Source organism: Danio rerio, chromosome 13, assembly GCF_049306965.1.
Source record: "Danio rerio strain Tuebingen ecotype United States chromosome 13, GRCz12tu, whole genome shotgun sequence".
Classification (NCBI taxonomy): domain Eukaryota; kingdom Metazoa; phylum Chordata; class Actinopteri; order Cypriniformes; family Danionidae; genus Danio; species Danio rerio.
In genome coordinates this window covers 12,819,324-12,836,158 of record NC_133188.1, presented here as the reverse complement: position 1 = coordinate 12,836,158, position 16,835 = coordinate 12,819,324, and the positions used below count along the sequence as shown (strand labels likewise).

The following is a 16,835-nucleotide window of genomic DNA, read 5'->3' as shown; positions in this document are numbered from 1 at the left end:
TATGTAAACTTTTGGCTGTCTAAAAATTTATTTAAAAATTCTCTAAAAATTTGTCTCATTTCTCTGCCATTTAGCAAATGTAAATAATTTAGGTAACCCTAACAGGCCTAAAATAGGTCAGTGTTACTGACCAGGTAACCAGGTCAGTGTTTTTACACGTTTCATTTTTTGAACAACTATAAAATAAAGTTTTGTCATCCTTTAAGGCTGATATATACTTTTGCCTTATGCCTTGTCGCAGACCTTCACTGATTGTGTGCGCACCTCACGGAATGGATGAGGCTTTTATTCTTGACGTGTCATTTATCATGATTTACCATCAGACAAAAATGGCTATGTTCCTTTTTTTTAAGAGTGTACTGTAAATTTCTGGTTTTAACTGTATATGGATGAAAATAAATGGTCATATACTAAAATAGCCACTTTTAAACTAGGTCTAAGGTATCATTAATGGTATTTTTAATTGATAAGAGCTGTAATACATTAAAAATGTCACACCATGGGACACTTTTGAGTTTTGGCTCAATAATGTAAAAAAAAATCTAATAACAAAGCAGCATTTATAACAATAGATCCAAGAAATGTTTAACCATTTACTGCATTCCAAATGATGACAATACTAATTACATTTATTTTTGTCCTGTGTGACCGTGAAAAATGCACTGTCATGACAACATCAACAACCCAGTATGATGTTTGTGAAGATGTCAGGAATTCCTCATTATCACTCACCTGCAGAACAATGATCATAGTCCAGAACATGTAAAAGGCCGCAAGCGCAGGGTGTGTGTTATCAGGAATCATGAAGATGGGATCCTCCAGCTCACTTAACCAAAGACCGTGACCTAAACATCACAACCACATGTTCACTAAACCCAAGAAAAGTTTATTCAGGTTTAAAAGCTGTATGTGTATGTCGACCGTAACACTGACCGATAGCAGCAATAAAGCACATGAGCAGCAGTAAAGCGACGCTCCAGAGGACGTCCATGTTGAGTCTGCGCTCCAGTTTACTTCTTTTATAGCGTGGCCCGCTGTTATTCTGCATTGCTTTTGTCTCATGACCTGCAGACATGCATATATAAGCTCTTTTATTGCTCTTTATCTTTTAACAATAGTCTTATATCATATCTGAGTTTGATCCCTGAGCAAGAAGATGGAAAAGTGACCTGCATAGACCACAATGCCGATGACAGTCTCAGTGTTTCTCACAGTGCAGCTCCTCAGCAGAAGGTTTTCGCTGTGAAGTCCAACACGAACTTTACCCGGATGCTCCCTGTGTATACAGGAAACAAAATGTCACTATTGTGTTCGTTCAAATAAGCTCAACAGAGAGTATTGGGCCTCGTGTTTATCACTTACAGATTATCACTTACAGAGATTTTTTGTACTCACATGAAGCCTCGGAAACGTCGCAGGTCATTGTTGGGATTTTCACACTCAATGCGGCTGCTGAAGTTTTCTGGAACAAATTCGCATCCCTGAGGGAGATCACATGGGCATAGACTTTACACAAAATTTGCTCAATGAGGGCTTTCACTAAAGTATTTATGCTAAACCATCTAATAAGTAATTATGAAATAAATCAAAAATTAACCACTGGCATTTATGTAACACAGCAGTTTTTATTAAAAATTAGCTATGCGAGCAAGATCTTATTATTTGTTAGTTTGTGTGTCCCCAATTTTTCAATAAAATAACTTAGTCTCTCTAAAAAGACCTCTTTTCTTCTCTTGTATGATGTATTTACTTTCTACAGGTTTTCTCAAGTAAAATTTCAGACCTTTAAGACCATTATAAATGAAATTTCAGACTTACACAAGGCTAAACGCTTTTTTAAGGCCCAGTTTAAAAATTTAAAAACATTTTTAAAAATGTTATTGTAAGGAAGATAATTAAACCATATTGGTAAATAATTAAAAGTATTGGTAAAAATGCTTTTGTTAAAACTTTTATTGAGATGGAACATTAGTGATGGGATGGGTGTTTGCCTGATTGGGTGTAGCATTAAACCGATATAGGAAAATTAAGACCTTTTTAAAATGATTTAAGACCAACAAGACAATATTTCAATAAATTTAAGACTTTTTAAAGCCTAATTTTTTTTTTTTTCAAAATGTATGACTTTTTAATACCCCTGTTACTAGTGAGGGCTAGCAAACAAAAACCCTCCCATCATTTCCAAAAGAGAAAATCAAGATTCACTCGTTTAAAAAGCTGTTTCTTTCACATGTACAGTACATCACAATAGGAAAGAAGGTTTTTGCAACTTTTGTTTGCCAACTTTTAGAATGTCAGTAATTATTAAAACTATATATTTTTATTTTCATAATGAGCGCTCTTCTTTGTGCCTGACATAAAAAAAACTAAAATTATCTTCTACATGAAGTACTGTACACTATTTTATATATATAAAATCAACAGATTTAAAAACAAAACACACTGACCTTATAAATATAACAAAAAAGCAAGTCACATCTGACTGTAAACCACACACTAAGGGCCCTATCATACACCCAGCGCAATAAGGTGCAAGATGTGTATTTTTCCATCCTTAAATTAGCAAAAGTGGATTCGGACATGCCCGTTATGCTTTTGCACCATGCGCTTTAAGCCTGGTTCATACTTCTGTGTCAAGTGACTGGCGTAACCCATGGTGCATGCAGCGCGCGTAGCTTTGCATTTATACTTCTGCACGCTGTTTCGGTTGTTCTGCAATAACACTTCCGAAACACTATTTGGCAATGAGGTGTTAATGTTCCTCTGTGTCGAGTTTCTTCGCTGGTGTTTTGTTTTTTCTGAACGCTTCCTGAATGTACAAGCGGCTCAAATTCGCTTATTTTGAGGCACGGACTGCTTTAACACAAAAACTCAAAACAAAACTTTCCATCTGGAGCTCCTTCACGGGACTCCACACTTGTAAACAATCGTTCCATCTGGCTCGCGCAGCTATCGGTCCCAGACTCGTCAGCGCTACCAAGCCGACAAATCACAGAGCTTGCACTACTTGTCGTTGCGTCAGCTTTGAAACGTCACATTTTGATAGGCTAGATCACAGGTGTCAAACTCAGTTCCAAAAGGGCCGCAGCTCTGCACAGTTCAGTGCCAACCCTAATTAAACACACCTGATCAAACTAACTGAGTCCTTTAGGCTTGTTTGAAACCTACAGGTAAGTGTGTTGGAGCAGGGTTGGAACTAAACTGTGCAGGGCTTCGCCCCTCCAGGAATTGTGTTGTACAGCCCTGGGCTAGATCATTAAAATAGAGCCTGGTATGCTTGGATGGGTGTTTGCCCGATTAGATAGCTTTACATGGATAAAGGAAAATTATGATCTTTTTAAAATGATTTAAGACATACAAAACAATATTTAAGTGAATTTTACTTTTTAAAGCCTACAATTTTTTATTTAAAACTCAATTCAGACTTTTTAAGACCCTACGAATACCCTGTAACTAGTGAGGACAACAACAATCTAATCAAAATCAAGATTCACTTGTTTAAAAAGCTGTTTCTTTCACATGTACATCATAATAGGAAAGATGATTTTTATAACTTTAGTCTCATGTCGACGTTTAGAAGTTCTGCAATGAGTAAAATTATTTATTTCTCATTTTTATAATGAGCCCCCTACTTTATACCTCACATAAAAATCATCTTCTAGAAGAACTACATTATTTATATGTATAAAATTAACAGACTTGAAGACAAAACACACTTAAAAATCAAAAAACAAGTTGCATCTAAATTGCACTAAGAAAATAAACTAAATGAAAAACACACACATATATATATATATATATATATATATATATATATATATATATATATATATATATATATATATATATATATGTAGTTTACTTTAATCCTTAGGATTTAGTTGACCTATATTTACAAATGTAAGTGAAATTTAAAACAATTAAGCTGTCCCCAAAACACCTCAAGAATTTTGTTGTTTCATGTAATTTTTAATAAGTAGTTTGAAGAAACAGCAAACTTAATTTTTTGAGTGTATAAAACAGCAAAATATTGTAGATGCATTTATTTTAATAAACTTTTTAATGAAAATAGTCAGGTCTAAAGTGAAACTAAAAGTAGCAGCCTATGTGAAGTGCACTACACAAACACACATTTAGCATGTTGACTGAATAAGACACTTTAAATAGCCAGCAGAACATTTCAAATGATCAGAAATGCTACTTTTAAACTGTAAAATTTGGATCATTTATGGTGCTGAAGTTGCTCACCTGTTGTGTCAGGTCCCGGACCACCTGCCTCTGTTTGAGGTTGGTTTCTCCATCCAGGTTGGCCGTCTCAATGTGACACACTCCGTTCGAATCAGACGAGTGCAGCAGCACCATATCAGCAGGAATGATCTCATTACAGCAGAGACGAACCAGATCCCCGACACACACCTCTGCCCAGCGACGCTCCACATATCTCTGCTGCTTTCTTCAAAGCAAACACATAACACAGTTTAGCTACTCATATTTGAAACATTATATAAGATGTGTCAACATAAATGGCTCTACAGAAAAAAATCTGACTGTTTACCAAGGATGCATAAAGTGAGCCATAAAAAAATGTTAACAGAGCACTACTTCCGTAATTGTTCTGAATTTCTCAAAAGTAAATTTAATAAAAGGATATCTTCAATATTAGGCATTTCATCAAATATACAGCGATTAAATGTTAAAAGTATGATGGAAATGGTCCAATTTATGGTATGACTTTACTTTTGTTAGTTTAAAGGTCCTGTGATGTGCTTTTAATTGTGCATTTTTTATTCAATGTTTTACGTAATCTCAACTGAAAGTTGAAATCAGGGCTGGACATATTGTCCACCTTCACCCTTTTGAAAAACAGCCAGTAGCATATGTTTTATAACAGCTCTACCAGTGAAAGTGAGATCATTTTAGTGTGTGTGTGTGTATACTGTTTATTCTATTAGAGCTCATTTTATATAAAAAAATTAATGGATGAAAACAATTTACGATTGAGCCATTAAAATGTCATTCAGTGAACAAAAGTTGATATAGAAAAGAAATATTACAATATTCAATCATAATTTAATGACATTTAGGGCTCTATTTTTACGATCTAGGTGCAAAGTATAAAGCGCATGGCGCTGAATTATTAAGGGTGTTTCAGAATCCACTTTTGCTATTTTAAGGATGGAAAAATATGCTTTGCGCCAAGGCACATGGTCTAACAGGGTTCTGTTTATTCTCTTAATGAGTTATGGGTGTTTTGAGCATCACGTGCATTAAACCAATCAAAGTCTCATCTCACAATCTCTTTAAGAGTCAGTTGTGTCGCACCATGGCACATTTGCAATTTACAAAATGGACTTTGTAAGTGGAAAAATTGAATGGAGAAACGGAACACTTCACTAGGTGGAAAACAGAGACCATCTGCACGAGGATAAATAATGAGCATCCTCCATTTGGCCTCTTTACTTTACAACTACTCTTTACATTTTTACTTTCGTAGATAAGGAAACTATGTAAACTCACTCCACTGAATACATCCATTAGCCTATATATTTAATTTAGTTTGTTAAGCACAAAGATTTGTTTCAAATCAGTTTCTAAATTCAGTTCTAGTTTCCAGCAAACAAATAAATGAACAATAATAACGAAGTGTGGTAAAAAAAAACTGAGTTATATATAAACACCTCCTTTTTTGTATGCCCCATATGGTGATGCATACGTCTCCAAACAGGTGGACAAATCTAAACTTGTTATTAAAACAAATATAAATATGCATAAAATAAATACTACTACTACTACTACTACTAATAAAAACATTATACAAATGCAAATTTTCATTAAAAAACTGAAATCCATCTCAGATGAATGCATGAAAGTAGTGTTTTCATATATGTAGTAAATTATTAAACATTTTAATCCTTTCTTTTTTTCTTTTGTAAAGAGATTTGTGTATTGATGTACATCCTGTGTGTATTAAGCCTTTGTACCTGCATAAGCGCATAACTAACATGCTCTGCGCTGGACTTTAGACCAGCCTTTACTATTTCAGTTCTTCAAAATTGTAACGTGCCAACAATGCGCCTTAACACACCTCCTTTATAGACTGGCACACGCATGAGTCCACAAAGTGCCCCATATGGATTTACTATTTAAACAACATGGTGCAAAATGTGAAAATTGTGCTGGTATATAGGTATGGATAGCGCTGTTCTGAAAATAACAACAAATCATTGTGTTGGGTGTATGATAGGGCCCAAAGAGTTTATAAATTGTCACTATTCTTTAAACGACAAGTTTTTACACATTTGGCAGATTAGAAGTTTTTTTTTAACCATTTGAAAAAAATATACAAAAATAAAATTTTATTATGGTCAATATGATTTTATATTTTTTAATAAGCACAGGTCAGAATAAATATAGCATTTTGTGCAATTACATATCTTGATATATTGTGCTTAATAAAGACAACTAATTATTTTCACATTATTTTTAAAAGATCAGAGTTACTTGCATTTAATACGCTTTGTTTTTTTAATAAGTACAGGTCAGAATATGACATTTCATGCATTTACATATCTTAATATATTATGTTTTCCTTTATTTAAAACATCATTACTTTACTTTTACTATAATGTAAAACGCTTTATATCTATTAAAGAATGCATTTAAATTTAAATTCATGCAAACACCAAAAAGAAGAAGTTATATAAAGGCTCAGAAGGGTTTATTTTGGGATAACGATTGGCTAAATATTATTCTACAAAATCTGCATGGAGCATAAAAAAAACATTAGAAAATGTGCCAGGACCAACAAATGCAGTTTGAATTATTTGATGTTTGACTGCATGTCTAACCAATTCAATACAAATCCCTAAAAACTATTCTATTATTATTAAAAACAGCCCTCACATTATTGATGCCACTGAAAACCGGTCTTGCCAGTGATATAACTGGCTGTTTGCAGAACCATTGTGAAACAAAACAAAAAGTGTTCGAGGTATACCAGTAGCATCACACTTGACAAAAACATTTATGCATTTCCAGTAACGCTTTGTTTCTGTGCATTGATGTGCGACTTAAGCATGAAACCCATAGAAATTCTAATATTACAGCATTATGCCTACTGAACTGAACACATGGGCTTGACTGCCATAGTAATCAAGCAAACGCTGCGCTTCATTGTCACCCATAGCAACAGCTCCATAACAGTAAAACTAATATGACCCCCTGCGGCAAGACAATCACACGGGAGCCTTTTAAAACGGAGCCACGTTAACGGCTTAGTTACAGCCAGATGTCAGATAATTCAACATTGTGGTATAATATTTGCCGGGACATTAAAGCAGGAAAGCAAAATATAAACACACACACAAACACACAAGCACATATGAAAGTTCACACTCTTTGCTGTCTATAGTAGCAACATGCGACAGACCCAAAACTATTCAGGCTATTTTGTGTACAGCAAAAGCATCGGCGTTGATATTTGCACATACAGTACCATTTTTGTCACTTTGCACCACAGTTTTAACATAAACTAAAATGATTGTTTTTATTGTTGTTTAAATTAAACAGGTAAGATGTCCAATAAATCGGTAAACTGAAACGCCAGACATTTTAAATGCCAGATTCATTTCTGTGTTCCATTAATAAATCCAACGTTACAAACTCATATATTTACATATTATTACTTACACATTTACATATTGCTTGTTGCTAGCCATAATTTAGCAATGTTTATCATTTTTGTATTGATTATATGCAATTGTTTTTACAAATGAACAAGATTTATACTAAAGTTTATTGTGGACTGTTTGAATAAATGCTTCTTAAAATATGATTTGATCAAGTACTGAAATCATATTGGTTTCATTTATTGATTAATATGGCAAAAATGCACATTAAATGTGGTAGTTTCCCACCAAGCAATTTAAAAGACATTCTAATAGCCGTCCAAACACAGGCATCTTGGCTAAAACGAGGCTAAATTTGGGCTGTCATTGAATATCTTATAGACACCTACCAATAATCCAAAAATAGACAGGAATGACACCTGTGAAGCCAGTTTAACTTGTCTATTTGATGACTAGTCTATTTTGGGACTAGATGTTGATTACATTTTTACTGATGGGCCAAATTTAATGTTTTAGCTAAGGTTTTTACATTTGATTGACAATTACTTACTTACTCTCATGGTTGTTTATATCTAAGCTGATATTTATCAGCACCAAATTGCTGTTTCATAACATCAGATTTTTTTTTGAGGTGGGTCATTAGCCAAACGCTCAATCCCCAACCAAATAACCAGGACATACACACATAGACTATGAAGAATTTAAATTACCCAATTCACCTATAGCACATGTCTTTGGACTTGTGGGGGAAAACGGAGCAGCTGGAGAAAACCCACGCAAACACAGGGAGAACATCAAGGCTCGAACCAGCCACCTTCTTGCTATGAGCCAACATCATCATGTCACCCTTGATTGGCTATTGTACATTTTAAACTGTCCAATCCAAACTAGGCATGGGACGATAACATTTTTTAAAGTATACCGCAGTTTGGAAAAGTCAAGGTTTTAAAACCGTCAAAATTTTCTGTAATATCGTTTCTAGTTTTTGTCTGCAAAATATATATAATAAAGAGAAGGATGAAGTAATGTTATTACCCGTTAACTGTAAACGTTTCTGTTCAGAACAGTTAAAGTTAATATTGTTTTCTTTTTTTTTGTTTCTGTTTCTGCAAAATGTCAATAGTTTCTGTTTTTCACTTCTATTCCTTGAACTGGTTCAGAGCCCTGATTAAAATATTCTTAAACATACATGGTAAGAGTATATTTTTATATGGGGACATTAGTTTGGTTGTATTGTACCTTTGTAATTTGCAAAATAGTCTTAAAAAAACAACTTGAAAGAGAATCGGGAGAAAAATCGTGAATTGTGATTTCCCCAGAAAAAATTGTGATATGATATTTTTTCCATATCGCCAACCCCTTACCTAAGGTATGTGTAATATTTTTATTTACATTTCTGGTTTGTTTTTTTAGGACAGCAGCATCTCCAGCAGAAAAAAAATAAATCAAAAAATCAAAAGATGCCGTTATAAATTGATTCATGATTCATTTGAATTTTTTAGCCTGACATGTTTACTACTCCAAAATATTCTAGATTTTTTTCAAAAAATAAAATATATTGTTTACCCAGACATTTAAAAAGAATGTATTTTAGAGCAGTAACCACAATACTGTGATACCGTGAAACTGTGATGTTTTTATGCAATATTATCATACCGTCAGAATCTTATACCGGCACATGCCTAATCCAAACGGATAGAAACTGAATGCAACTCAAATGCATACATCTTAAATTTACACCCAAGTATCGTTTTGGTATGTCAATGTAATTCTGAACAAATACTCACTTTTCTACAAGTACACATTACAAATCAATCAAACCGAACAATGTGCTATTGTTCACTATATCACACACAAAATATCCAAAGATCAGACCTCTGATTAAGAGATTTTTCTTCAATTATAATAGGCAAACAGAGTTCAATAATAACTGTACTTCAAGTTAACCATTAACCAGAGCATACATTAATAAAAAGATGACGTGTGTGGGTTACAGCCCGAGATACGGGTTGGAAGAAAAGACACACGCGAGGTAGCCTGAGCCCAACAGCTATGCTTTAGGCCACACAATTTCAAGCAATGCAAATCCAAATGTCCATCTTTAACATGCAAATCCAAATGTCTATATTTGAAGCCAACATTTCTTTCATTTGACACAATCTATGAAGTTACAGAGCCACACTTCTTTTAAGACTTGTTTCAACACTGATTTGAGAAACAAACCCACGTCGGGATCAAGAAACTCAAAAGAAAAATACCTCAGGCACAGCTTAATATGGTGCTCAAAACAAAAATCTACATACTGTATAACCACTAGATGCATATATGCACTGCCATGATTCACTTACAGCACATGGTTAAAGCCCAAACTGATGTAAGCAGCTACAGGTTGTGTTTGTTACATCTATATTCTCAATTGTTTTACCTGTCATACACATCGCAAAAGCGGTTATTGACCTGTTGGTCAGACTTCCTCCGACGCTGGTCCTCCCAGAGGTCTTTGATAGCAGTAATAGACATCACAAAAATAATAGGAATGATCGAGATCTCCGGCTGGAATGCATTCACAATAGGCACAAAGTTCAACGCGCTCAAGAAGACGAAGTATACATTGGCAAAACGATGGAGTTGCTCGAAAAGATTCTTAGGGATGAACGACAGGAAGGTGTATTTGGTCGTCCGGACTTTATTCTTGCTGTATGACTGCTGTAATTCCCTTAGCTGTTCGTCTTCAGTCCAACTTGGCAAGATAACCCTTCTGCTTTTGGTCAGATCTTTAGCTGTACCTCCTTGATCTCCGTCCACTGATTGAATCATGGCAGCTGGACTTTTCCGCTCCAAAGACACTGTCTTTAAAAATGGTCCAGCCAATTCTGGCAGTTTCTCAATCCCAATCATGTCCAACAGGTCTCACCATCACTAGTTAAATTCATGTTTTTGATTCAGTCCAAGCCAAGATGTGACACCTGAGAAGTGTTATGCTCTTAAAAACCTTTGTCTCAACTCTAGTGTATGTGTATGTGTATGTGTGTGTGTGTGAGTGTGGCTGAGAAACCTGTAATGATCTATAACATACAGATTGGCCGCTCCTTATCCAGGAAACACTCCCAAGCATCATAAACAAACTAAACTGAGACTTTTATGAGTCAGAGGCAGCTTTCAGACCGAGAAATCCAGGAGCTAGTAAATAAATGACCAGTTTGTAGTGTGACGTTTATCTCGGATGGAAAATGCAAGCTGTACCTATAATTTGAGGATCTCTGGACTTTTGAAGCCCAGGTTGATATTGTTATTATTATTATTACCATAAAATTGAATGCATTACTTTATCAAGGCTGCTTTTATTGCATGTTGTAGCTATGTGAGATATGAGATATTTTAGTATTTTACAGTGGCCTAAGTCAAACAGAGACAGAAGGGAAGCAATATGTCCAATGTCAGAGGTCTTTTTACAAGAAATGCTTACTTGTTAGGGGATGGGAGGGGCTTAAGTATGACTTCACAGACTTTCACAACTGCGTTTGAAGTTTCACATCAAGACACTAGAGCTCATTAAAAAAAATACCAAAGCACTGTTCCAGACACAGAAATGTCTTTACATGGAAGACGGTAGAAGAGTACAATCCAATCCAGCTTCTGTAAAGTCAACATTTTGGATAATTTGTTCCAACAGACTTCTAGTGTTTCTAGTGAGGTTGAAGACACTAACCCTTACCCTACTGTGCAGAATAGTAGATCTACATGAGCAAACGTTAGCTCATTCGCAAATAGTAACTTAAACCAGTGGTCGGGGGGATTGGAGAGGTGGTTGCTTGGTGATTTCCAAAATTCATTTTATTAAATTATTACAATTACCATGTTTTGATTTTATGGCACAAGGTTAAAGTTTCTCACACCTTTACGGCACTTACATACATTAAAAATAAATACAGGCCACAACTGAACATGAAGGATGGTCTCCAAGTGGCGTTCTTGCAATACACCCTTCATCCATTCAAAGCTCTTACTCTTTAGGGTAAAATTATTGAAGGGATTAGGACATTTCATAATCAAACAGTGACATAAGGCTCTTCTCAGTTGTCTTGGCTAAAACAAGGATAAATTCGGCTGTCCATGAAAGCCTAATAGATATTTATTAATAGTCCAAAAAGTGTAGACTAGTCAATAAATAGACAGGGATAAATTACTACAAGTGTGAAGCCTGTCTAATCTCTGTATTTGATGAATATTGCTAGATTTTCCCTGACAGCCTAATTTAAGCTAAGAAATGTTTGGATGGCTATTTTATATTTAAACACAAAAACAAGCTTGCCGGGACAGCTCTTCTGTCTTTTTTACCTTTTGTAAGAACTAACCATAAGGGTTAGGTGCCTGCTGTCTCAGTCTCATCAAATGGTGGTCGCTTGGTGATTTCCAAAATTCATTTTATTAAATTATTAGAATTACCATATTTTACCCATAACCTCCAGAAGTAAAAAAGTAGTTACTAGTTAAATTAAAAAACAACAACATGCGAATAAATAGCCACCAGCCTTTCCATTTTTGTGGCCCCTGTGGTGTTTACGTTACATTAAAGACACAGCACATTATTTTTATGGCACCAAGTTAAACTTTCTCACACCTTTACGGCACTCACATACATTAAAAATAAATACAGGCCACAACTGAACATGGAGGATGGTCTTCAAGTGGCATTCTTGCAATACACCCTTCATCCATTCAAAGCTCTTTCTCTTTAGGGTAAAATTATTGAAGGGATTAGGACATTTCATAATCAAACAGTGACATAAGGCTCTTCCCAGATGTCTTGGCTAAAACAAGGTTTATATATTTATAATCACCTCAGAGGATATTGGGGGTCAAGAGACATTGGCATTGTAATTTTGGGTGTCGTGGGCTGAAAAGTTTGGAAACCCCTGATTTAAACCCATACTTTCTTAATGGAATGCTACTACTTTGACTGTAAGTTAGAAGTGTTTGGCACTTGGTATAACCCTTTAGAAAGTTAAAATGATAAATGGGTTAACCCACAGTCTTGAGGACATAATAGACAAAGGCACACTGCAGCTAGTAATTCTTCAACAAGTCAAGTGCAAAATAAATGTCGTAGGGGAAACAATAGGAGCAAAAGAGAATCATTAATTCTAACAGTTAAAGTCCTCAAAATCATACAAGGAAGTTTTGAATAATATGGAAATTATGCAATGTTATTGGAAATGTGCTCCTTGTCAGGGAAGGGCAGTGCTTTGTTAGTGAATCTGTGTCAATAGAAAACACTTAATTAAGACAATAATAATTGGATGTTCTATATGTTGACTACTTATAAGACAAGTTTTGACACATAACAGATGTCAGCTGATAACATATCATCGCTGGTCTGATGAGCAAGTATGTCAAATTAGCACTGGAGCCTGTCAGGAAGCTAAGAGAACCAGTGTGAAGTAAAAAAAAATGTGATGAAAGCAAGGCAATAATTAAGTCAAGAAGCCTCATGTGCTGAGCTCCAAACAGAATAAATCCTCATCAGAAGACCACTTCAGAAATAGAACACTCATGTCCGCCTTTCTGAAGAGTCGTTCTCCAAAGTGCTTAAAACTGGTGACTTAATCAGCCCTTCAGTATGAAGGATGCACACTACTGACATGATTCTTCAAATGTTTTAGGGCCCTATCATACACCCGGCGAAATGTGGTGCAAGGCGCGATGCAATACTTGTTTGCTAGTTTCAGCTAGGCGCAAGAGTCGTTTTGAGGCTTTGCGCCACGCTCTTGAGTCTTTAAATAGCAAATGCATTTGCGCTCATATGTGCGCCCATAGGCGTTCTGGTCTGAAAAGGAAGGCGTTCTGAGGCGCACTGCTGGCGCATTGCTATTTTGAGAAACTATAATAGATTTTTCATTAGACCAAAACAAACCTGGTCTAAACTCCAGCGTAGAGTTGCGCCTCGCTTACACACTGCTTAATAGCCTACACACAACATGTAGAGCTATACGCAAATATCTTTACATATGAAAAAATTTAAATATTAAGAATAGACCTATATATATAGGATATAATAAGAATATACAGTTGAAGTCAGAATTATTAGCCCCCCTGAATTATTAGGGCCCCTGTTTATTTTTTTCCCTAATTTCTGTTTAACAGGGAAGATTGTTTCAGCACATTTCTAAGCATAATAGTTTTAATTACTCATTTCTAATAACTGATTTATTTTATCTTTGCCATGATGACAGTAAATAATATTTTACTACATATTTTTCAAGACCCTTCTATGCAGCTTAAAGTGACATTTAAAGGCTTAACTAAGTTAATAAGGTGAACTAGGCAGGTTAGGGTAATTAGGCAAGTTATTGTATAATGATGGTTTGTTCTGTAGATTATCGAAAAAAATAAATAGCTTAAAGGGGCTAATAATTTTGTCCCAAAAATGTTTTTTGAAAAATTAATAACTGCTTTCATTGTAGCTGAAATAAAATAAATAAGACTTTCTCTAGAAGAAAAAATATTATCAGACATACAGTGAAAATTTCCTTGCTCTGTTAAAAATAATTTGGGAAATATTTAAAAGAGAAAAAAAAAATCAAAAGGGGGCTAATAATTCTGACTTCAACTGTATATAGGATATACATCTAAAGGATTAAAATATTACAAAACATATTATTTTCTAGCCTACATAAATATGAAAAACCACTGTTTTTTTGCCTTCTTCATCTCGGGAGGCTTTTTCAGTTTATTCATAACAATTTGCTTTTGTATAATGTTATTATTATTAGCAGTATTATTTATTATATCCATATTTATATTTGATTAATTAAAAATAAGCTTAGATTTGCCCACCTGCAGGGTTTAGACCATATGGGGCACAGCATGTGTTTTAGGATATAAAGATTTCCCTATCCAAGAGCGAAAGTGAAAGTAGATCTATTATCTCTCATTCTTGCGCTTTAGATGCTCTGTTTAACTGTTTTCTGTTAAAAAAAACAAACAAACTGTTAACTGTTGCTAGTGAAATGCCCAGTTTTTCCACTTCCGCTTAATTTACGTCCTGTAAATAGCAAATGTGCTTATGGCACGACGCAGATGGCTCTTAAAGGGAATGGGAGATGAGACTCTGATTGGTTTATTCTCAAAACACACCTATAACTTATTAGGAAAATAAACTCAACCCTATTAGACCATGCGCCTCGGCGCAAAGTGGATTTTCCCGTCCTTAAATTAGCAAATATAATTTATGACATGCCCTGAAAGCGTTTGCGCCCTGCGCTTTCCGTTTTGCGAATGGACCGTCAAAATAGAGCCCTTAGAGTCATAGCTAATTTAGTTGAGCTTTAGCTTAATCATGATTTCCTAAAAGTTTCCAGTGAGTCTGAAGACCATGATTAGTTGGTTTTCCAGTGTTAAATTTAGAGCTAAATTTAGAGGAGCTAAATTCTGGAAAACAATGGTCCTCAAGGAACAAGTTTGGACAGCCCTGCAATACACCTTTCATCCTTTAAAAGCTCTTATGGGGTAAAACTACTGAGGGGATTAGGACACTTCATAATAAAACAGTGACAAAAGACTCTTCTCATTTTTTTTCTATGCCACCAAGCAATTTTGAATTTAAAAGACATCTAATAGCATCTAAACAAAGATGTCTTTGCTAAAACAAGGACAAATTTGGCCTTATATACATTTATCAATAGACCAAAAAAATGTAGGCTACTCATCGAATAAACAGGACTAAATTACTACAATGTGAAGTGTCTAATCAGTATATTTGTTAGACGTGTATTAGAATCTCACTGACAGCCCGAATTTTAGCCAAGACAACCATGTTTAAATGGTTTCTTGACATATTTTAAACACAAAAATATGCTTGCCGGGAAATTCTTCTGTTTTCCATTTTCCGATATAGAGTAATGTTTATATCTTTATAACCACCTCAGAGGATATTGGGGGTCACAAATCACTGGATTTGTGTACAGGAACTGAAAAGTTTGGGGACCCCTGACTTAAATCAATACATTCTTAATGGAATACTACTGCTTTGACTATCAGGTAAAAGTGTTTGGCACTTGGTATAACCCTTCAGAAAGTTAAAATGATAATAAGTTAACCTTCAGTCTTGTGGATAAAATGGACAAAGATACACTGCAGCTAGTAATTATTCAACAAGGCTCTCTTGTAGGATCTAAACATAAGGGTTAGGTGCCTGATTGCTCGGTCTCATCAAATCTAACTAACTGAACTAGCAGCAGGCATCTTGAGTTTCCAGTTACAGTTGTGATGCTTCTTCATAGAGGCTGGTTTAGTGTTTAAGTAATTAAGCCCAACCTAATTTTAGTAATTAAGCCCAAATTAGAGGACAAAAAGATTTCGTATTTCTTCTGAAGGACAAGCAGACTGGTCTAGTCTACAGGTGCAACACTATGCCAGAGAAACACTAAGTTCATAAATGTTTCTGTTTTGTTGTTTAGAAATAGAAAAATGTATCCTCTATTGTCCTTTACTGGCTAACCATTACTCTGTAGGTCATGTTTCTAAAAAATACAATAAACATCACAGATGTGCATGTGAGCGATCATGTCATGGGTTTCTGGATTACACAATGAACCATTTTTTTCAGCTCAGCTTCAATAAAAGATAGTGAAGAAATTTGGGCTGAAAGTTACAGTAGGTTTTCATAGTCCACTGAGTTCCTCTAACTCTAACTTCTCTAAAAAGATGAAGATGTTTTCTCTAATTATATCACCACTCTAAAATGCCACTGTCACAAGACGCAAATAAAGCTGAAGCCATTCCATTTTAATTAAAGCCAGAGGCTCAAAAAAACAGCATGGATTAACTATGGATCACATGGGCTGTTACCCACATGGTTTTAACCATGAAAATTTATTTGATAAAAAAAACAACAGCTGCGCTTGAGTTTGAATAGAGTGAACTGTGATCAAAGTAACAAAATGAAAAATACCTTACTGATGGCAGAGTGTTTCTACAAGCTTGTAAACTTTGCCGAACTATAAATAGTATAGTCATAAAAGCATTGCGCAATAAGAAAAACACAATGTATTCACTGGAATTAACAAACACTGCGCATCAGTCTATGAGCCTCTCAGTTCTTAATCTGTCCTTGATTAGAAGAACACAAGCTTCTCCCACATGACATTTAGTAGAGCTGTTAAATACATTCAAGAAATTATTCTGCACTAAATCTGAGATTTTCCA

General features: G+C 34.9%; 1 protein-coding gene across 3 annotated transcripts in view; it reads right to left on the bottom strand.

The window, feature by feature from the left end:
* Positions 1-16,835, bottom strand: part of atp10d (ATPase phospholipid transporting 10D) — a 59,544-nt gene that overhangs the window by 36,269 nt on the left and 6,440 nt on the right. For 2 of the 3 annotated variants that reach the window (XR_012388674.1, XM_005156574.6), the window contains exons 4-8: positions 4,249-4,453; positions 1,396-1,481; positions 1,170-1,276; positions 934-1,065; positions 733-845 (exon numbers count right to left, since the gene is read on the bottom strand). Coding sequence is in view for 2 of the 3 variants with exons in the window: in XM_005156574.6 (XP_005156631.2) it covers positions 733-845; positions 934-1,065; positions 1,170-1,276; positions 1,396-1,481; positions 4,249-4,453 (643 nt within the window). In the remaining variant the exon portion in view is untranslated. 3 annotated transcript variants of the gene reach the window in all.